The sequence below is a fragment of the Ailuropoda melanoleuca genome, chromosome 19 (genome assembly GCF_002007445.2).
Source record: "Ailuropoda melanoleuca isolate Jingjing chromosome 19, ASM200744v2, whole genome shotgun sequence".
NCBI classification, from domain to species: domain Eukaryota; kingdom Metazoa; phylum Chordata; class Mammalia; order Carnivora; family Ursidae; genus Ailuropoda; species Ailuropoda melanoleuca.
In genome coordinates, this window is record NC_048236.1 from 21,813,532 (window position 1) to 21,837,548 (window position 24,017).

Sequence of the window (24,017 nt, forward strand, 5' to 3'; positions counted from 1 at the left end):
TATTTCTTTTTGCACTTAGCATTAATATACTTGGGTGGGCACGTAAAAATCCTATCTCCGTGTGATAAAAAGATCAAGGTCTTTTAAGCCTTATATTGCAAAACAAAGCAGTCATTGTTCTGTTGATAAGAAAACTTTTGTCCAGAGTGGTTCATAACTACTTGTCGTTGAATATTTGAACCCCTTAATGCCGTGACTGAGTCTGATACCAAAGGAAGGTACTCATATTTTAATAACAGTCCAATCTTAGAATCTGTTAGTAATATTTTCCCCATTCGTGTCAGGATTCTATATTCACCGCAGCCCTAGACATTTTATGTCCCAGTGTAGATGTATAAACAGGAATCACTTCAATCTGTGCCTTGGCTCTCTGGGAAGAAGGAGGAAAAGAAAGGAGCAGCTGAGTAACAGTGAATAGTCTTTTCTGTCCTGTCATATAAGATTTGAATGAAAATCTAATTCATAAGGATATGAATAAATGAATTACTGTAAGGATATCTGTACTCAGAACCTAAAAGAAATCACACAGAACTACTGGAATATATACGGGGGACTCCAAAAGCAAGTTCTTTCTCTTTTTTCCTATACTTTTGTCCTTGACTTTCCATAAAGAATCTATTGCCTTTATAGGAGCCTTTGTTCAGCAAGCCGGGTAGCAAAAGGAGCCTAATTAGGTGAAGAGAGCTCAGAGGGGGGAAAGAAGTAGCACTCACTAGGAGAAGTTGGAGTCGGTGAGAGTTTGTGTGGTCACCCACAATGGATTTTCTGAACATCTACTGAGTTTTACAATATTTTCTCCAAACAGCACCTAGTTCATGAAATATCCTTACTCTCACTTGGAGGTGCCATGGATTTCTATCAGCATTTGTCTCCTGTATTAAAAGGTCCAGAGCTGTTGTTGAACTTGTGTTTGTCCCTGGGAATGGCCACAGTTAAACTCTAGAACACTAAAGATACATCTAATGGTCTGAATTAGAGAAGTATGAACATAAGTAATTTGTTTCTTTTTTTTTTTAAAGATTTTATTTATTTATTCGACAGAGATAGAGACAGCCCCCGAGAGAGGGAACACAAGCAGGGGGAGTGGGAGAGGAAGAAGCAGGCTCATAGCAGAGGAGCCTGACGTGGGGCTCGATCTCATAACACCGGGATCACGTCCTGAGCCGAAGGCAGATGCTTAACCGCTGTGCCACCCAGGCGCCCCAGTAATTTGTTTCTTTGTGTTAAAATTGCAAAGTTAGAAATTGTGCAAAATAAATTTTATGTTCCACTCTGAGAATAACCAATCTTTATACCAGTTTTCCCAAATTTATCCTCAATAGGAAAATTTCTTATTTCCTGGGGTTTTCTATGTATTCTAGATAGTTGACTACAAAACTAGGTTATTTATATTGTGGAACATTATGTTGATGTCTGATTCTCTTTAGAGAACTTGGAGTCCCCTTCACCAGATGAAATTTACTTCAGTGGCAGATAATGTGTAACAACTATTCTTCATAAAATTTATCAACTAAATACGGCAGACATATCTACGTTTTAACTTTTTTTTAATATATACTTGACTATGGTTAAGAGAAAAACATGATAACTGAAGGATACAATGAACACAACTGCAGTCTGCAACTTTGCTAAAAGATTACGTAACTCATAGGTAAATGGCATGATATCCTTGGTTTTTATGACTGAATCAGTAAGCAAAATTTAACGTAGTGGTTGAACTGCTTCACTATCCGTGTGGATTATTAATGTTCACATCTCTAGAGATAACTTGAGCTATGCTTTCTTGTCACCAAGAAATAAATGTCAAAATTCCCTGAGATTCTGCAGCCTTTACCTAATAAGAATAATACTATAACATATATTGTGCTATACGTATAACGTACGTTATAGTAATGGGTCTGCAACAGTCAGAAATGAGATATGAAGATGGGAGAAGGAGCCAGGGTTTTACATTAGTGATGCTATATTAATTATGACAGAGAAGGCTTTTCTATTATAAGCTTCATTTTTAAGAGGCTTGAAACTTTCCCACAGGAATTTTTCTCATGACAGTTCCCCCCCCCGCCCCCCGCACAGTAATGAAAATAAGGAGATTGGTTTTCAACGTTTTGAAAGATTTTATCTGGGAATAGAAGTGTTTTTCTATCCATTAGAACATTTTTTTAGGTACTTTACTTTCTGAAACCTCAAAACAAATAGCTTTTTAATGACCTTCAAACTTGTCTCCAATGAAGAAGTTTAGTGCCTTTGGTGTATTAGGCAGTTTGATTTGCAAATAATTAAATTACAAGCATTACCCAATGCTTCCTCTGCAAATTATTGTGTCCCCAAATAGCAGTTAGCCCACTGCACCTTACAAATGAGAGGAACTTGCAATTAGTCGGTCAGTTACTGAAAATTAGCCATTCCTAGAATGTAAGTGTTTGGGTACAGTTTTTATATGTGCTAAAAAGGAAACGAGAGCTGAAAATTAGTTGTTGGACACTGACATGGTACATTCAAGTGTAAGTGAGTTCTAACAAAGGAGAGAGCAGCATCAAGCTGAAACAGTGGCCTATGTCATCTACTTTCGTTTAAAATCTCACTAAGACAGAATCACCTCATTCTCTGAGCTCAACAGATTGAGATCCACTCAGGAGACACAAGGTTGAGATCCAAAACAGGAAAGGCCTTGACTGCTCATTAAAATGTTAATTATGCCAGGGAGGGTTCAATGCTGTCCTTCAACCATGAATTTTCACTGCTTGCCTTATTAATGTAGAAAGTAACCATAGTTTCAGAGGAACAGCAGCATGATAGGAAGAGAGAATGCACGTTTATTCAAATATATGGCAACATGTATTTCTTTAAATGCCAGACTTTTGAGAAATGGACTCAGATAGTTCTTTCCTTTGTCACCACAGCACTGGCCACACACCTACAGTTTCTAATTGTGTTCTGGGTTTTGGAATTTTCTTGATTGGGGTAGGGATGGACAAGCTGTGTATTTGTCTCCACTGTACTTGAGGGCAGAGACTATGTTTGTCTTTCAATCTTTGAAATCTCTATGCCCAGTACAAAAAAGGCATGAAAACATTTTATATAAATTTACCAATGTAGGAGGTTAAAGCAAAATTTCATATTCTACAAATTATGAAAGTCAGTATTTTAGGGTGTCTACATTAGTACCTAAAAAGTCCTAATTTCACCTACCCATAAATTCATAGAATACTGCCCTTTCAAATTTATTCATGAGAATTTAAAAATCAATTTAAGGGGGCACCTGGGTAGCTCGGTTGGTTAAGCATCAGACTCTTGGTTTCCGGCTCAGGTCCTCATCTCATGGATCAGGAGACCAAGCCCGGTCTGTCCTGCGCTCAGCGGGGAGTCTGCTTGAGCTTCTCCCCCTCTGTCCCCACCACCCCCCACTCATGTGTGAACATGCATACACTCTCTCTAAAATAAATAAATTTTTAAAAAATTGACTTAAGCATTGAACATCATTAAGCATTGAACTTTAAAAAGTTGTGTTACATAATTCAGTTATAGACACTCCTGCCTCTATTATCCTTTCTGCATGTGCTACCATTGAGGAGTTAAAGCACAGGCTTCCCTTGCTTTTCCATTGCTGCTCTCAGGTCAAGTTGCCATGTAGTCAAGAGTGTATAGTTTGGCAGATAAGTGGTATGAGATGTTCTTCTTAGAACAATGCTTTCTCTGTGAATTCTTGTCAGCTGTACCAGCCACTCAACCCTCACTTACCTAACATCTTCTTGTTTTGTGCAGGGTGGGTAATATGGCATCCCACAAAAGACCATCCATCTTCAAGATCCCTTAAAGCCAGAAGTTTGCAGAAATCACTACATTTTTATAATTTCATTTATTATTATTCTCCACTATACTTATCAGAGCATTTATTTTAAATATTCCTGATATCCAAAGAAAGTACTTTGAATGGAAGGCTTTCATTGATGGTTTCATAGTGATGGCAGTATTTTTGGAAGATAGGAAATATTACATCATTTGCATTTCATGTCAGAGTATGACATGTATTCCTTCCCTGGTAATATATACTTTTCTTCTTCATATTTCACTAGCCCACCTATCATGTAAAATCTGATTTAGCTGTTGGCTGTGTGGTTATATGATCCCAAAGGTTTAGTAATCTTGGGTTGTGTTTCTAGTTCTTAAAATTTTTATATTAACAGCAACAATGAAAAATTCATGGTGAAAATCAATTCATGCCATCTCTTTCTTCTTCATAGAGGACATTACTTTATTTCTTTTAACTTTGGGTCTTCCAAACACAGACTTTGGCGTTCCCCTCTCAAACCTAGAAATGTTATGGTGCCACCATAAGAGATAATCTTTCATGGGTAATCTTGTTCTTGTCACTTGACTCCTCTGACATGGTTTCTTGTCAATAAAATGGTATAAGTTGGGTCGCCTGGGTGGCACAGCGGTTAAGCGTCTGCCTTCGGCTCAGGGCATGATCCCGGCGTTATGAGATCGAGCCCCACGTCAGGCCTCCTCTATGAGCCTTCTTCTTCCCCTCCCACTCCCCCTGCTTGTGTTCCCTCTCTCGCTGGCTATCTCTATCTCTGTCAAATAAAAAAAAAAAAAGTTAAAAAAAAAAAAAAAAAAAGAAATGGTATAAGTGATCATCACAATATATTGCATTTATTTAGGAATCTTAACTCTTAGAAATATGATTTTCATTCCCATTAATAATGCCTAGCTCATATATCCACTAAACAAATAATTGATGAAGATATCCATTATCCTCAGTTTTATCAACACAGTATCTCTAATAGATAGGTAGAACATTCAGCTGCCTAATTTTATAAATGAGAACACTGAGTCCCAGAGTAGGCTAGGAATTTCCTCCAGATAATAGCACTCTGGTGTGGCATAGCTGAAACAAGAAGCCAAGTTTCCCATCGCCCTAGCTGTGACTTAAAGAAAAAAAATCCCACATGCACAATTACAACTATATGCAGGATAAAGATATTTGTTTTCCCATAGATTCTATAGATGATGTAAAAGGGGAGGAAAATTGCCAGACTCTTTTGAAACTTGGCATAAGTAAATTTGAAATGTAATTTTAATTAGAAGGAAAAAACCTGATGAAAGTTATTCTAATATTTACTGAAGCCATTATTATGAAGTTTGATTTGGTGCATGTACTTATCTCTGTCATCACGTAGGTACAGAATGTTTGCAGCATGGCTTTTATTGAGTGAGCTTTTTCACTTTAAACTCTGCAATGCTGAGATATTGATTAGTTTTTAAAGAATTCAATAGGTGCAAATGAGTGATATTGGAGCTGGTAGAAAGTTAGTTGAATAAATATATGACTATGAACCACTTGATTGTGAACAGATTATTTCCTTAGTTTATATTTTCATTTAATCCAGTTTTTCATATGCAGACCACTTTATTTCATTTCTATGTGTTTCTGTATGGTAATACTTTGTTCTGCTCCAATCATTTCCATTTCCTTTCTACTAATATCCAGGTTCCCAAATTGCACATAATACACTGAGGAAGTGAGCAGAGAAACATTACCCTAATATTCCTGGTTCCCTTTGTCAGAGTTCTAAGAATATCATGTCATCCAAGTAGTCATTTAAACTATATATAATGTCCAACAATTTTTGCATTTTCTACGTAGGCAACGATGAATCATATTTCTGAAGTATGATTAATTCTCCAAGATTTAAAATTTCTATTTTTTGAAACTAATAACTCTGATATCAAAATCACATATTCCCAACTTTATCCCAGAAATAAAGCATCAGGATTTTGAATAAATTAAATTTCAACCTCTAACTGATGTCTTAGTTTCACATCTCAACCGTAAGTTGTTGAGATCTATCCTTCTCATTTGGGTTAACATTACAGACATATGCTCAAATTTTTAACTTAAAAAACAGCGAACCTGTGACCCAGTGCCAGAAGTATGACTAGATCAGTTTACAGCCAGGCCACATCATAATTATAATTTTAAATGGAATTGGGTGGGGAGGGGGGAGTTGTATAAGACAAATAGCTGCTTAAGATGCTTACTCAGTGATTCTGCTGTTGAATGTTTTTGTACCAGAGTGTTAGCCTATAGAAAACTGCTGTGAATCATAGGCATACCTCTTACAGTGTTTTAGGAAATACTTTTGGCAAATAATGTGTAATAGTATAGTGATTTGATTTAGAGGTGTTAAGATCTATGGAAGAATTCACAACTCTTATAATTTCTTCCCAAGGTATTGTTGGGGAGGAAGACTTTCCTCTGCCCTTCAAGGTCTTTTTTAGCCGGGCTAGGAATCAAATAGACATGAGACAGATTAGCAGGAGAAAGGTAAAATGTAATTTCTTCTGTACCAGGAGTCCACACAGACATGGAATTCTAAAGACAGTCAGGCAAAATGAGGTATATGTGTAATCCTGAACTACGGAGAAGTGGGTAGGGATCTGGAACTTCAAAGGGAAGGAAGACACTTCACAGGAAGATGAAAAAGAGTGAATGTAAACAAATGTTTGCTGGGCTGCTCAGAAAGAATGGGACATAAAAGACTTTGAGATTTTAATTCTCAAAAATCAGTCACCATTTCTGAGCACTGTGCCTGCATGTTCTTGACTCTTGTGCACTTTCATTGTATCTACCCCTCACTGAGAGAACAGAGAAAGGAGAATCTGCTTTGAAGTCTTGCAGACTTGGGTTCAATTCCTGGCACAGCCCTTCACCAGATGGACAGCCTTAGTAGAGCCACAATTTCTTGGCTCCATTTATTTCTTTTAAACATACAACAATAAAGCCAAAGGTAGGCAGTACAGGGCTTGTGTGGTTATTTACAGATTGAGATATCTAGGCAGCTTCTAACCCCAGGCTCTTATAGCTCTAGGGTCCTCATGATTCTAGATGGAGGCATTAGGTCCATTTGTCTCAATATTCCTGCCTGGGAAAATCACAATATCTACCTTGATATTTTGATTTAGGATTTAAAAAAATACATTTAAAATATCTACTATAGCACCTAACGTTGAGTTACTCTATAAATGTTAGCTGTTATTTTCATTAGTGTGATTATTATTTGCCTATTGACTAATTAATGATGGCAGCTAGCATATTTTAACCTTTAATTATTAATAAATCATGGTGAAGATATTTATACATATTTATAACCCAGTAGATTGGCCTCCTTAAGGTTATTTCTTCTCCTACTTTTTTCTACTTTTATTATTTCCAATTTTAAAACAATAGCAAAAAAAGAGTAGTTTGCCCACTTTATCAGTTTTGTTTTTGTTTTGCTGTTGAGTTATAGGAATTCCTTACATATTTTGGATTTTAACCTCTTACCAGATCTGTGGTTAGCAAGTATTTTCTCCCATTCTATAGGTTGCCTTTTCACTCTGGTATTTGTTTCCTTTGTTGTGCAGAAGCTTTTTAGTTTGATACAATCCACTTGTCTAGTTTTGCTTTTGTTGCCTGTACTTTGGAAATGGTAATTGCCAGGGCCTGGAGAGAGGAGGAAATGGAGAGTTTCTACTTAACAGGTATTAAATTTCAGTTATGCAAGATGAATAAGTTCCAGAAATCTGATGTACAACATTGTGCCTATAGTCAATACTGTATTGTGCATTTAGAAAATCAAGAAGAGAGATCTCATTTTAAGTGTTCTTACCACAATTTAAAAAGTAAATAAATAAATAAATAAATAAATAAATAAATAAATAAAAACAAGCTATTACTGGCAATAAAACTGGTGCTACCATTCTTGTAAATGATGTTCAGTGACCCTTAAGGGCAGCATGTTCTTGGTTTTAATGTGTATTTTATGACAAAGAGGCAGTGACACTACACCTGCAAGATAATTTCCACTGAGGCTCTCAAGCTCCAAAAGACAAAGTGCAAATCTAGTAGAAGAGTCCAACTTTTTATATCAGGTCAAAACCTATACTGGATATTTATTCAACAAATATTTATTCAGCATCTACTATGTGTCAGACACTCTTTCAGGATCTGGGAATACTGAAGTAAAAAAAAAAAAAACTTACATTCCAATAAGCAAAGACAGGCAAAAAATGAATTAAAAATACATACATAATGTGTTAGATGGGATAAGTGCTATGGGCAGCAACAGATCATGGTAAAGACAAAGGCCATATGAGAAATTATTGGATAATATATTAATTATGTAAAAAACCACCTCAAATCTTAGTGGCTTAAAGCAACAACTATTGTATTTGCTCACAATTGTATGGCTCAGCTGTTGGGTTGAGTTCAGCTGGTTGGTTCTTCTGCTGGTTTCATCTGATGTCATTCATGAAACTGTAATTCTCTCTGACAGTTCAACCTGGGGCTGGATAATCTGGTATGGTCTCACTCACATGTCTGGTAGTGGGTGCTATCTCTCATGCTCAGTGAAGCTCACCTGGGCTATTCCACATGATAGCAGAAAAGATGATGAGAATAGCAACTGTAAGATCTCTTGAGGCCAAGGCTCAGAAGTCACAAATCATTTCCATTGCATTCCTCTGATGAAGTCACAAGGCTTACCAGGATTCAACGGAAGAAGAAATAAACTGTACCTTTTGATGGGAAGAGTTATATAGAATTCATGGCCATTTTTAACCTACTACTGATGGGTAGTTATCCAATATAAGGCATTGGATAATCAGTGACAACATCTCTGGTGGAATGACGTAGTATAGAGACCTACATGATGTGAGGGAGTAAGCAATGTAAATATCTTTGAGGAGTGCATTCTGGGCCAAGGCAATTCCCAGCACAGAATGCCAAGGTGAGACAACAAAAAGCTCCATGCCTTTGGAAATGATGGGCAAAAGGCAAGTATGTTAGGAGATGAAAGTAAAGAAGCAGTGACAGACCAGATATTACAGGTGTTTATAGGCCATTGTAAGATAGGTGTCTTTTACTCCATGTGAGATCAGGAGAACCACTGACAGAGTTTTGAACAGAGTGACATGAGTTGACATATGTTTCAAAAGGATCTCTCTGGCTGCTGTGTTAACTTGAGGCTAGGTGGCAAGAATGGAAATAAGGAGCCCAGTGATGGGATTTACCCAGGCAAGAGACAATGGTCGCTTAGAATAGAAGGGTAGAACTGATAGCATCTTCTGGAATAATTTGTAATAAGGCAGAAAACGTACTCTTGGATTTTGTATAGTCTTCCCAACCGGATTGTCAGCTTCTTAAAGAAACTATGTTATTATTTTTTTTAATGTGTCTTCTATTTTAGCATTTGAAAAGCACTCACTAAATACTGTTGACTGGTGGGTTAGTGAAGACTCAGGTCTTGCTGCTGGATTTAACATAATCACTATAGCATGCTGAATCTTTCAGAGTTCGTCATCAAATGATGTTTGAGACCAAAACCAACTAGATGAGCCTGTTCGGAACCATTGATACACTTCAGATTACATTTCTACTATATGCTGAAGAACAACAAATGAATTAGAGCTAAGACAATTTGTTTGGATCTATCAGTATTAACAGTCATTTCTTGAAATGTCAATAATCATTAAATTAACTAAACAAACATCACTTAGTCCCTACTAAGTGAAAAGCCGAATGGCAGAGATTTAAAGGCAAACAAGTTACAGTTCTCAAAAACGCTGATATTCTAGCATGGCATGGAGAGTGTTAATTTTATAACTAAAGAGAGTGAGATGAATTTATCAACTAATATCCTAGTGTTGGAGGGGAAGCGTTAATAGATACAAAGGATTGTGGGGGAAGATCTAAATATAGAGTATTCCTGGAACTACTTCATTTCTCTATAACAAATTGGAAATCTAATGTTTTGGTATAAAGGGGTCACTATTAATCCAGGCCCAGCACAGTGGATGATAAATGCTCTTTCTGGTGGTAGCAAAGTAACTGCTTCTAAATTTCATCCCAATGAATGAAGTATATATGATTTATGTGGGTGTTACTCTTTATTTATTGTCACATACACACACATACTAGTATATAATACTACATACAGACATGATTATGATTGATATAAAATAATTTTGAATAAGTCTTCCATTGAATCACAATACAGAGAATATCGTGTTTAGAAGGAAAAAAGAACTTATAACTTTCACCCATTATTGTGTCTTCAGAATTTAGAATTTAAGCTTTTGTATCACCCAAAACAGTAAATGATCTCACTAAAGAGACAGGATATGTTTTATGTCATGAAAAATTGATATAAAATCAATGTTTTTCTTTAACGCATCATATGATATGTTACTTAAATATAGGATATAAACGATAGAGTAGGACAAGTCTACCTACCTTTTGCTAATTTTATCCATTGATAACTCAGTTTGCTAAAACTGTGACACTAGTGCCACAATGGTTGCAAGTGTAAATATGCATGACATTCATATATTCTTACAACTTCATAGGACATGTTACATTGTTTTAAAAGAGATTGCAATTAAAACTTAGCATTAAAAACTTATAGTATGAAAGTGAGAAGACCAAATTTGCTTCTCCTTCCAACTTCAAACAAGTCTCCTAAATTCACTGTACTTCACTTTTCTTTTCTATAAAACTAAGTGGTTGGGATAGATCAGTGATTCTTAACCCTGGCTGCACACAGAATCATCTGGGAAGCATTAGGAAAGTGATAATGCCCAAGGCCCACCCCAGGGCTTAATTTTTAAAGGTCTCCAGGTAACTTTAATGTAATCAAGTGTGGAAAACCAATGGGTTAGATGCTCACTAAGGTTACTTCTAACAAAACTTTCTGATTTTTTATTCACTGTGTTTTGACTTAGTAACAGTTGCTAGAGATAACAATATTTGCAATATTTGCAATGTCCTAAAAAGTAGAAATTACCCTTAAATACTGTTTCAACTTAAAATTGAGAACATTTGCTCATTTGTACTCCAAAACTTTCTGTACTGTGAGAACAATTTACACCAAGAGCTATATATACATCATTTAGTTGGGTGTAATCTATACATTAAAATAGTATAGATTCACCTACTTGTTTGAAATTAGTAACTGTTATCATGGGAAATGATTACTTTCTTTCAGTGTACATATATTGTAAGAACAGTGTACTCAGAAATTGTGTGTAAATTTTTTGGATTGCTATTGTAGCTATTTTGATTTTGAATAAATGGGCCATTAATATCCTAAGAGATAATAAACCTCCTAAAGTGTATAACTTATTCATAATAAATACTTTACACATTGATTTATTATGAAGCAGAATAGACAGTTTTATAAAAGAATGGTTCAAGTGAAATGTCTGGTTGTATTGGTATTTCAAAAGATAAAAGTTTGATTTCTTGGAACAGCTTTGAAATGTGTCACTCTAAGTTTTTGCTATTGGGTTTTACTAAACAACTTTTTGTCAAAGAGAACAGAAAATTTTTTTTTCTCTAATCTTAAATTCTAGAGAATCTAGTCACATGCTATATTATTTAAAGCTCCCATGACACCAGGAACCCAGTGAAATACTCAGATCCAAAAAGAAACCAGGTAGACTGTTATGAAATTGGGGAAAGGCCTCAAATAAATATTAAGCTAGAAAGTAATAGATTTTGTGTCTCACATTTTCACAAAATTCTGTGCTTGTGGGTATGTACTTTTGAATACTTGGGATAGGCAGACTCTTCTTTTAGCCAGCCTAATAATAGGAAGAAAGAGAAGAGGTACAGATGACAGCTAACAGCTAACATGGGTGAATGTAGGTGTAACCAACAAAGACTGTGCTGGCTGTATGGAATTTCTGCAGGCCTAGATATTTTTGAAAACTCTTTGAAATAAATTTTAATGCCCAGAAAAGACATTGTGAAAAAGAAGTATGTGATTTTCAGTATAATATGTATATCTGTATCATCATTCTGTGTTCTCTTCTGATAATTGTCAGTCTGTTATTCTTATTATATCTTTAATGTTCCTACATATTTCATTGTATTAATTTGCCTTATTGATGAAAACCTAGGCTTAATAACTAAAAATAATTCACAGATATACCATTAATCATAGCATGCAAAAAAAAACTGACTTTGGAAGAATAATATGACTGCTGCAATAGTCCACGTGTTTGAAAACCTTGTTCTTTGCAGGCTGGGGAAGCTATTTTGCTTCACATTAGCTCTACCAAATACCAGTTTGCTTTACAAGATCTCCCTGAAATCAATCAGACACGTGTACCATGCTTTCAAAGAATAAGCTATGAAGTGTTTGAAAATACGGATGACACATACTGTAGGTCTTGTAATAATAGTGACATGTATGCTTATGATTTAGAAACTAATTGTAAGAGTTTATGTGGTTTTAAAATATTAAGAGGTTTTATGAAACAATATAAAATATAGCCTGAGAATGGTACCATGTTTATTACTCAGGTCTTGGGATTGACTAAATGTAGAAGTTCGTAGTTACCATCTTACCTTTCAAGATCTTCTCTACTATTTATCTGCTCCAAATTCTGATGTTCTCCTCTCAGATGCATGATTTTGTGTTTATACCTTGTTTTAAACTGAGGTGAGCACATCACACTACACTCAGTCACTCATATTATTTATTAGTTTAATCAGATAAAGTCAACAAAGGGATAATAATTCCAAAGAAAGGTAGAGACACAGACTATGTAGCCTCAGGAAGGTACACATGGAAAGGGGCCCAGTGAGATTTGAAGCATTTCATGCTTGGGGGGAGTGAGACCAGAGTCACTTTCCAGTTTTGCCCAAGGCTGGGTCAGGTCAGCAATGTAATCATTATACAAACAAAGTAAAGTAAATTGACTTTTCTAAGGATGTCTATGTAAAATTTAATGATCTTCAGAGTCCAGCATCATTATATTGAACATAGACTTAACATCTGATAGCCAGCATTTAGTGATGCTGACATTTTCTTAATTACCTGGATATAAATACATAATTTTGTCCCCTATGAGGTCTTATTTACAGTACAGTTTTATTCCTTATTAAGATTTTAAATTGGTTTATTGATCATAGCTACATAATGTGAAAAGTTTAAGTACTAGACTCCATCTTGAAAGCATAGCTACTGCATTAAAGTAGAGCTTCCATCCAGGATGAATAATGTAGATGTTATGTTTTAAAATATGTCCGGTTCTCTTAACTATGTCTTTCTTCTTTAAAGTTTAATCAGTTAAGCTAAATGTTTTTCATTTGGCTTTAACTGTTTGTCTCAAGAAGAGAAGAGACAGACAGCTAATGAAATAAATTGAAGTGCTGCTATGGTTAGGTAGAATTGGAATTTAATAATGTTGCAGTTGGTTGGAGGTATAACTGATAAATATTTTTTAAACTTGACATGGCTGCATAACATCGTGAGAAAGAAAAGAGACCTAATTTTGAATTGATAATACTTAAAAGTATTTGGGTGAACTTAATTTTTTTATGTGGCCCTCCTCAAATACAGTGTATTCCTTCTTAAAAGAACTTGTAATTAAGAGTATTTTGTATCATGAATATTGATACAAAATCACATATATTAAAAAATATTGCTTTTAGATACCAAAAAGGATAGTCTGACTTATATTCTGTAGCTCAACTTGGAAGTCCAACTGTCACAGAGAAGACTCTCATTGAAATCTCTCAGAAATACACTGCATGCATATTTAACCCAATAGCTTTAGGCATTCAAGGATGGAGTAGGTGAAATCAAAAGTACCACATTCAAAATTATGTGTTATTCGCTTCAAATTTTAGAGTAATTTTTAACAGATAGTAATATGGTTTGAAATTAAAACACACATACACAGGTTTTGCTAGTTGGAGAGTTTCCATACCTGGGTGAGGGGAGGTGAAAATTGGTGCATTCAGTATATAACACGTGTAATGCTAATAAAGTTGATTGGTCGAACTCTCTAGCTTTTTTTTTTCTTTCTTTCTTTTCTTCCTCTTCCTGTAGAGTAGATCAGCTGGGGGTGGAAGGGTTCTCCCCCATCTTAACCCCCCTACTAAGAAAGCGTAGGTTGATACCATTTTTATTGTTCTGCTGGGGTGGGAAATAAACCATATGCTTTAGAATTTTGAATGGCTATACCAAAGAGAAAATTGAAGCGGACCCTCTTTCCCCCTTCCTACTGGACTTTGGGGTAGGGTTATTCCTCCAAATGTTCTAGCAGACTTGGTGTTAGCTTAGTGTTTCTACTCCAGGGCACAGACGCAGGTCAGGGGAAGAAATGTCAAGGGCTTCAGAGGCGTGTTGGGCTGAATGAAGTGTGGAGTGGGAAGCTTATGTCTGAAACCTACCCCTCCCCTGGATACCAGGCAAAGGCAATGAGAGTCGTAACCAGCTGATGCCGCTGCTGCTGCTTCCCGTTTCCAGGGTGAAATTTTCACAGCAGCTAATTCTAAAGGGAGGAAAAATCCCTAACCAGCAGCGGAAAAGATCCTATCACCCAACCGAAGCTATATAACCTTTTAGGCAGGCTTTTCAGAGAAATCCGCATTTTAAAAGCCAGCATTCACGATCCAAAAATACAGGACGAGAATCAGAGCTGGTATGAAAATCTGAAAAGCCTCTTTACACTCTGAGTGTTTGAAACGATCCGATGAGCATAGGAAGTGGCTGCCAACGCTCTGGCGGCTGCTCGTGCTGCCACCGCCGCTGCTGTTCCTCGCAGAGGGCTGGACAGAGCTAGCCCCGGTTTCAGCACCTACGGCGCTGGACAGCTCTTTGCACGCTGCACCCGCCTGCTTGCTTTTCCCAAACACTCTCGCTTTGCATTACTGGAGATGCATCTAAATTACGTTCTGTTCAACAACAAGTAGATTTTTTTTTTTCCTGAACGGGAATTACAGTAGACGATTCTCTCAATTAAACTGCATTTCTTCTTTACGGATTTGGCCGTCAGGCGTATTTATCCCGATCTCCCCCCCACCCCCCCTTTGCAGGAACGAGTCTTTGGGAACGTGGTCCACCCAGGGATGTAAAACTGTGCTTACCGATGCATCCCATACGAAATGCTTATGTGATCGTCTCTCTACCTTCGCCATTTTGGCTCAGCAACCTAGAGAAATAGTAAGTAACAAAGGGAAAACAAGGCTTTAATGCAAAGGCAGGGACATTGTGGAGAGTGTTTCTCCAGGGAACTGCTTTTTAAAAGGGGAAATGGAAAATGTTGCAGGGTGGCAAAATTGGGTTCGTCTCCTCCTTAGCTACAGTAGCTTGGTAAAATGAATTCTAGTTGGTGTGCTGTAACTAAATTCTCCTCAATTTTATGTCTTCTAACTTGAAATTTCTGCAGTATAGTTTTGAGGATGTACTCCATCATATTACTAATATGCTGCAAACTTTCAAATAAAAATAATTGCCAACTTAACCTTTATTTTGGAACTGTAAAGCTGGTCTGGGGAATTTGTGAGAATACTGTTGGTAGTAGAATGAAGACCCCAGACACTATAAGCCAAACATATTGCATATCTGCATTGGATATTTTCAGTACAGGTTTTCTGGGGGTGTCCTTGGATATTATTTTTTAAAAAATGAAGTTTTCATGAAAGCACAGACTGCCTGAAACTGTAAAATCATTCCTTAAAAGTGTAGGCTTGTAAAAAAAAAAACTAATTTCTGAAATAGACTGCTGCAAAAACTGTCTAAAAGAAAAATAATATCCTCATCAAATGTATTTTGAAAAATTATTTTCAATATATTGAAATACTCAAAAATAATTATTAAGATGAATGTGACTTTTTGTCTAAATTTGGCCAAATATGCCTCACTCTTCTTACTTATTTTGATGACAGAAATACATAATATAATTTGATGTGCATACCTAAGGTTTGGAACACACTTGATCTTAAAATGTATTTCTTCAAACTTCCTATATTAAAAATAAGAAAAACAACAGATTTCATTAGTTAGTATCATGTTAGTGTCTAAGGAAAGAAACCTCTGAAGTCAGTGACTGCTTATAATCCTTATATGTGTTTTAAAATATATAAGGCTTATTTGTCAAGGTCATGTATTTAGGGACTGATACTGGTATTGTGAAAATTATCTCTGCATATTTTGTTAATAGAAAAAAAACACCCACAAAATATGTTGTAATTTCTTGTATTTGAAATTTGATTTTCTTCTATATTCTTAGAGGCCAAGCAAGTGAAATTAAATAAGAGAATACTTGACTTAGAACAAAGTTGTCAAAAGTCAGAAAGTTTGAAAATTTTTCAATATCTTGGTACCAGGATGGGGTAACAATAAGTTATAAATTGGAAGATCAAATTTTACCAAAAAGCATACTATGAAATAACTGAACTATAGTTGTTGAAGAAAACTGAATGCTACTTCAGATTTCAGCTAGAGAAAATTTAACATGTGAATATTCACCAAGTTTTAGTTTTAGGTATTTATTGTGGAAAGCCATAATGGGCAATATGCCATAATCAAGCATTTAAAACTCTAAGGCCTTTATTACTTCACAGTGGGAGAGAGGGGGGAGCTAGAATTAGTCATTTTAGAGGTTGAGAATATATGAACAAAGTGATTACTGGGTAATTATCTGGTAACAGTAACAACTCTGTTGGCTGTTTTTGAGTATTAGGATAGTTTTGCTGACTTTAGAAGTTATTTTCATTTACAAAAAAAATTATGTCTCCTTTTTGTGTTTTTCTTGTTTAATTTACAGATCATGGAATCCTCTGGTACACCTTCAGTTACCCTAATAGTAGGCAGTGGCCTTTCTTGCTTGGCCTTGATCACCCTCGCAGTTGTCTATGCAGCATTATGGAGGTATGTAATCAATTAATGCACTTGAAATGGAATGCTCTCTTATTCAGATTAAATCTGACAATATGATAATCATTATGTGTCCTTTCTTTTTAATTTACTAAAAGAAGTATTTTTAGAACAAAGTTATAATCGCTGTGGTTGAACTATAATAAATAGCTCAATAATAATCATAATCATCATCATCTTACCTAATTTTCTTGTATTTGCCTATGATGAGAAAATAAAACACGCACACTTTTCTTCCCAATTCAAATGATGATAGCTTTCAACAAGTTACTTACCCTCAAACATGGTATTCTTATCCCCCAAGTTCAGTCAATGTTTGTTTCTATTTATCCTGATTGCCATCGAGCTTGAGAGTTTAATTGGTACAATCAAAGTAATTTCTCTGTTATAGAAATGTGGTCTCCAAATTCTTAAGTTTTAAGTTTTAAACTTAAGAATTTAAACACATGCTTTCATTATATCCCAGATAATACGTAAATCTTGTATATTATTAATGCATTAACAGAATACCACAATGCTATAGGAAAAGCCTCTTGGTTTAATGTCTCCAAAAAGTCAGATTTTGACAAATTGGTTAAAAGAAGTAAAAAATACATAAACAAGGGGATGTGATTGAAAAACTTTGTTCCACAATATTTGAAATTGAGTCTGCTTGATAGTACATGAAAATTTAGTATTTAAGATTTCCTCTATTAATAAAAATTAGACCTGTATGTTTTAGACATTTTATTATGTCTACTCACATATTGATAAACAGTACATAACCAAATGGCCAAACTTCCTAATGGATTTAAAAAATATTAAGTGTAAAACATACGTATATTCATCTTGGTTATTAAAAATGTTCCAAAATGGTTATTATATTAGTAAATAGACAATTGTATATTATTTCCTGAATATTTGCAATATTAAAATTGCAGAAGTAGCTAGTCCTTGTGTTTTACTGTTACTTAAGTTAAAAAAACAATTCAGTTGCAGAAGTAATTATAATTTACTAAAGATAGGTCATCTGATTTATATCCTTCCCCAAAAAGTGTTGACCATTATATTTTTCACTCTTTTGAGGTTAAAAATTAATTGTCCAGGATATTGTCAACGATACTAAAATTTTCAAACTTCAAACAAAAATACGTACACATTCTTGTTCTGTTGACACAGGTACATAATAGAGGTTCTGCCTTCCTGGGAAGGAGTTATGTGGTAGTAAAACACTGACAGAATGAGAAACGCTGATAAAATATGATCAATCCCATGAAATAAAAGAAATGTTCGGTCTGTGCGTGGCGTCATAGACAATAAGATCCAAGCTTAGGGGGTTAGTCAAGCAGATATTGCCCTGGGAGTAGAGGAACAAGATGGACAAAGGCTGGGAAGAAGACCACTTTGTCTCCCATAATTGCCTACATGGCACTTTTTGGAAAAAGAAGCAGTGTTTAAGGACCAGGACTTCAGGCAATCTCAACAGTGTCATAATTCATACTCACTGAAGTAATTAGAAGTAAGCTCCATTTCTCCATACTTAGGGTTCAGGCACCAATTCCACCTTCTTTTCACCCCTCAATACCTATAGCTAACATTAGCACAAACATTGCCAGTATAAATGCTATTAAAGAAGCGTAAGATTAGTTAGTCCGTAATAAAGTGTTCTTTAATCCAGAAGATCCAGGGAAATCACCTATTAGTTTTCTAAGACTTACCCAAACACCTGAAAGGATCTGTTAGTACTTGATGTGAAACTGAGAAGTGTAGAAGGTAGTACCAAGAAACCACATAAATGACTCCTAACATTTAGTGGCTAATCAACTCATTATCGACAAATAGAAGAATTGAAGTAGTATTAATAATTTTATAGAAGTTCCAAGATTCCTAAATTATTAAGTGAATCTTGTAGCATGGCAAATTTAATGAATGTTATAAACGTTAAGTTTACCTTGTGACATTATTATATGATATTACCGTATGATGACACTCATGTTAGGATCCTGCTACCTTTTTTCCAATAAAAAAGTTCAAATTTTAAAATCTTTAATGATTTACAAAATGTATGAACATCAGAATTATTTTATTTATAACATAGTATTTTGAAAATTGTTGGTGTCTCTTATAGTTCATTAGAAATGTTCATCAAAAAATCAATACACTAAGGTATGTTCTCTTCATCTACAAATATGTTCTGTAGGGTTATTACATCAAAGAGCAACTGAGCATATCTCTTTAATCTATGTATTGAAATGATGCGTTGACACATTTTGTTTAAAACCTCAAATACGTTTATGAAAAGTTTTAGAAGTTGAGACGGTTTTATAGAAAATTTTAAGGCAATAATGTGACTCAATATTAATGAATAGTAGAAATATCTAAAGACTTTCCAGGGTGGTCAGTCTGGGTCTTTTATCACCATGATTTTCCTACTTGCCGAACAAATGATATCACTGAAACCCTTTTAATAATGTCATCTCTGTGCTTGTGCTGTCATGAAGCCGTTAACATCATGTAAAGGGTCAATTTTGTGCAGCTCTTAAACTTTTTATGTTACATCTCCCACTCACAAAAGAAGAAACAACTTAATATTTGATGATGTCTTTAGCTTCCCAGTGTGTGGTTTATTATATTTTTAGATACTGATGATGCAGGGACAAGGTTAAGCATTTTGTATTGAGAATTGACCTGGGTTATTCCTATTAGGGTTTGTTTTGTGAAGAAAGGACATTGCTTTAATACTAAAAAATTGCTTTTTGTATTTTATTATTACTTCTGTTTTTGTTTTGTGTTCTCTTCTGAAATATGTGATGGAATGTGGGGCTTCTGCCTAAATATTCCTCAAAGACAGAGATAGAGAAAGAACTTTGATAGATTTTATTTTCCAAAGAGTGCCTCCAGATCTTTGGCACCACCTAACCCTGCACAGTAAACCCATGCCTGCTGTGGGAAGTGATTCCACGTACTAACACAAATTGAGCAGCCTCAAATACACAGCAAGTACAAGTATGTCTTTTTTGTTACTGTCACTCAGTGATTTACCACAGGGTACAGTAAAGCAAAATAACTGTTAACCTTTCAGGGTAAACAGCTGGTAGAACATCCGATTCTGAGCAATTTTCTCCGTGGCTTACATCCTTGATACACTTAAAAGTTATATAGCAGACTGTATATAAACACTTCTTCATAAGGGTAAAATATGGCAAACACCAAGTAATTTTCCAGCCTAATGGAAAATTATCATTTGTGGATTGGACTAGTTTTTGGAGATGAAGATTCATTTTTTTGTCTTTCCTTTTTCTTTCTTTTTCTTGTTTGTTTGTTTGTTTCTTTCTCTTTTTTTTTTTGGAGCAGTTAAGAAAACAAAAATATAAAGAGTACCAAACTATATAAAAATATTTGAGGGTATGAAATGGTGGATGAGTGTTCATGGTTTCAGGAAAGTAATGGTTGCTTTTTAGTATACAAGGGGATACTTGAGAATCTGTGTGGGGTTTTTCCTTTTGGTTTCTATTGATTTTATATGATAATAAACATATATACATACATAATGGTAATTATAGTAATTGATTATATTTTATTTATATATTTATATAGTATTTATATTTATATAGTAATTGATATATTTTCAAGAAATTTTATATTTTTAGTAGAAAAAATTATATTGATCTCAGATACAACTTGAACTCTGTCAGAAATGCCATGTTGTCTATACTAATGTCTAAAGAAAATAAAATTATTCTAAAGGACTCTAGGACATGCCATGTCACTATAAAATTGTATCTCTGAGAATAATCTTTATTAATAAAAGGTTTTCATATACTTTCTTCTATAAACGATATATTTTAGTATTTCCTTTTCTGGATGAATTTCACCAATTTGCATAATATGGAATTCTTCATCTTTCTGCTGAATTTTAAAGTTGGACATATTCTCTGTCTCTCTGGCTAGGTACATACGGTCTGAGAGGTCTATAATTCTGATTAACTTCTGCCTGTCTATCATCTCATCCAACATCCTCATACTAGTTGGACAGACTCAGACACATAATAAGGTACGACTGATAATTATTCTGATTCTATTTGTGTGTTTATGTTTTGACATAAAGCTGATTATTGATAATCTAAACATTCTAGATGAAATGGAGCACTTCTGACAAAAATTATTTTTAAAAATAAAATTTTTCACTAGTTTCTAAATAAAAGCATTGCCTAATCTAGACCAGAAATACATTCCTTTAACTTAATTTCCTGGGGATTGAGAAGCTGTTTATAATAGTAAAAATATGTCTATGAAACATTATATCAAAGCTCTATGAGTTCAAAGCCTTGGAACATCAGAAGAACAAATTTTGATTCATTATTCTAATTGTAAATAGAATTGCCTGTGTTTTGGTCTACTTTATTAAAACACTGATTCCTAAAAGTCAACTATAAATTGCTTACACATATCACATAGATCATGAAAATCTACCCCAAAATTGTCTGTCAGCAATAATTGAAGAGAGTAGTAGGTAAAAGCAACAATAAATTTTAAGCTTTTCAAACACTTTTACTTCACCAAAAAGCATTTCGGTCCCGAACCAGCATGCAGTTCTTGAACTGCAGTCACTCTGAGCAGAACGTGAAAGTATAAGTTCTGTTCATACAGATTGAATTGAGTTGGATGACCATGTTTTTTTCAGCGGTGACTGTCAGCTTTCTTTAGTAAACTACTCTGAATGCATTGTAAGAAACCCGTACTAGCAGTCTTAAATTAATTTACGTCAATCTCAAAGGAATTCTGGTAAACATTGCTTTGATAACTTTTGTTGATTAATCCGGGCCTGTGGTTTTCTCAGCTTTTTGATTGTCAAATACAAAAGCCAATAATTGAACTTTTTTCCCCCAGAAGCTATCATTAAAAAAAAAAGTACTTTTCAGTACTTTTGATAGATTAGATATTTGTAGGACATGTATCAACGTCAAGGATATGGATAGTCTTAATTTTGCTAACCCATGCTCCTAAGACTGCTGATTACCACCCAGAGAATCTGATTTTGGATCTGGGTAGTTAGGGCTTAGGAATCTGCTTAGATGATTATGATGAAGATTTCTTCTTGAACCATATTGGTCTACCGGGAGAGCCCAAGGGGGAGGTCACTAACCCCAAAGAACTGAACAAAAACAATTAACAACCCAATAAAGAGCCTTGTGGAAGTAAAAAGAAATTTAATGTATTTGAATGTCTTGCTTTTTTTCTGACTATGTAACATAAATTTTAAAAAATATATAAATGGGAAAAGGGAAAACAGGAAGAAAGGAGAAAGACCAAAAGTTGAGGAAGATGCCAGCTGGAATTAGGAGAGAAGAAAGAAATGTACAAATAACCAACAGCGGAGAAAGTGGGGGTAAACACTGGCAGAGCTGGGAAGGAAAAGGGAAGTGAGGGGAAGTTAAGTATAGATGGAGAGAAGATGGGACTGTAAACCTTAAGGAATTACTAAATGACTTATCTCACCCTTACCTTTTTGGCTTTTACCTGGCCAGGGCTTCAGATCTCTTAGAGAGGCTCATTTACTTGTTAATACTGATTCACAGTTCTTGAACTGTTTGCCCTTGAAACCATGCAGAAGAGGAGAGCTTCTCCTCTGAAGTAGGAATTACTTATTGCATCTGGGAATCAGAAAAAAACCAAGCTAGAGTTAGCTTAAGTCTATAGTTTAAGTGTTTGGTTTTTTGTTTTTGTTTTTGTTTTTGTTTTTTTCACCAAAGCCCCTTTTTCTGTCTTTTTTACCCTCCAAACACTCATTACGATATGGAAAACTATCTGATCTTCAGTAGGAAATGTGGTTTTAAGGCTGTTTCATGCTGTATGGCAAAGTTTTTATGAGTTCTAAGCCAGATGATCAAATGGTAGAATTTTTCACAAGATTTACTACATATTACAATGATTATTGTCTAAATCATTTCTGTCCAATAGAAATATAATGTAAGCCACAAAGGCAGGTTACATATGCAATTATAATATTTTATTAGCCACATTAAAAAGCGAAAAGAGACAGGTGAAATTAATTTTAATAATATATGTAACTCATTATATCCAAGAGATGACCATTTCAACATATAATGAATATTTTTAGATGCTAATACAATATTTTATAATATTTTTATTAAGTCTTCAGAATTGATGTGCATTTTATACTTCCAATACACCTCAGTTCAGACTAGCTACATTTCAAGTGCTCAGCAGCTATGTGCAGCCAGTGACTACCATATTATATAGGTCTACATGGTAATGATATTCAGAAACTAGTCTTAAGAAATTACATTCTTGGCCATTTTGCCTTTCCCAGCTTTTCATTGTCCTTGTTTTTTCATGGAGATGTCTTTTTGATATTTGCAAATATTAGGAACATCAGAGGCAAGATAAGACAAGTCTAGTTTTACTTTTCATTTGTGATTAAAAAGAATGGCTAGTATGGGCTTAGAAAAAAAAATTGTTTCCCCACGTAATTATCTATAGAGTAGATTCCCCATGTGGTTTTGGGACCATAGTAGTTCTGTTCCAGATAGCCTATCCTAATTTTGTCTTCTATAGTTACTGATGCTGGTGGGGAGGAGCGTTCAGTAGGTAGTAGTAATGATGAGAAAATAAGAAATTATTGGTTTTCTCTTATGCTATGTTAATTTTGCTTTACTGGCTCTGAGTAGATGATTCTGCAAGCCTACGACGATTCACTATAGCATGGTGACTAAAAGGGAAAAATGTGAACACTGGGATTTTATTTTTAGTCATTCTTAACAATATCAAGTTTCTGGGGAAAATAATCACATTTTGTCATGATATGCTGAATCGAATTACATTGACTCTACTTCGCTTTAAATGTAAAATAGCAGTATGTGAAAGCTATACCTTTCTGACTGTATTTGGGATTAGTGATTTTTTAAAAAGGGAAAGAAAAAATGCAAAATGTATCATCTGTATAAACTTATGATCTGTATAACCTCCAGGAAAGTATTTTAAAAAGGTAAAATATTGATCATGGGCTGCAGTATTTTATTTAGGTAGTGTGTAGGACCCCGTTGCTGCTGTGGGCCTTTTATAATTGATCAGATTCCTGTCTTTGACTTCCCTGGTAAGTTTTGATTGATGCTTTAGTATTCCACATTTGGAAAAATGGAAACATGTAAGAGAGCTTCTTGATGAACAAGTTATTTGGTACTGCCTCTGAGAGTTGTCATGGTTAGTTTGCGTGAAAACAGGTATTTGGTGCTGATGCCCAGAATAGTTTTGAAGTGTTTTATCGGGGTCTTTCTCTGAACTGCTTGTTGAAAT

At 34.9% G+C, this 24,017-nt stretch overlaps 1 protein-coding gene across 5 annotated transcripts in view; it reads left to right on the forward strand.

The window, feature by feature from the left end:
• Window positions 1-24,017, forward strand: part of ADGRB3 (adhesion G protein-coupled receptor B3) — a 697,114-nt gene that overhangs the window by 528,007 nt on the left and 145,090 nt on the right. For all 5 annotated transcript variants that reach the window (XM_034648079.1, XM_034648080.1, XM_034648081.1 and 2 more), the window contains 3 exons: window positions 14,879-15,005; window positions 16,612-16,715; window positions 20,652-20,754. In XM_034648079.1, the coding sequence (XP_034503970.1) occupies window positions 14,879-15,005; window positions 16,612-16,715; window positions 20,652-20,754 (334 nt within the window). The remainder of the gene's footprint in view (window positions 1-14,878; window positions 15,006-16,611; window positions 16,716-20,651; window positions 20,755-24,017) is intronic.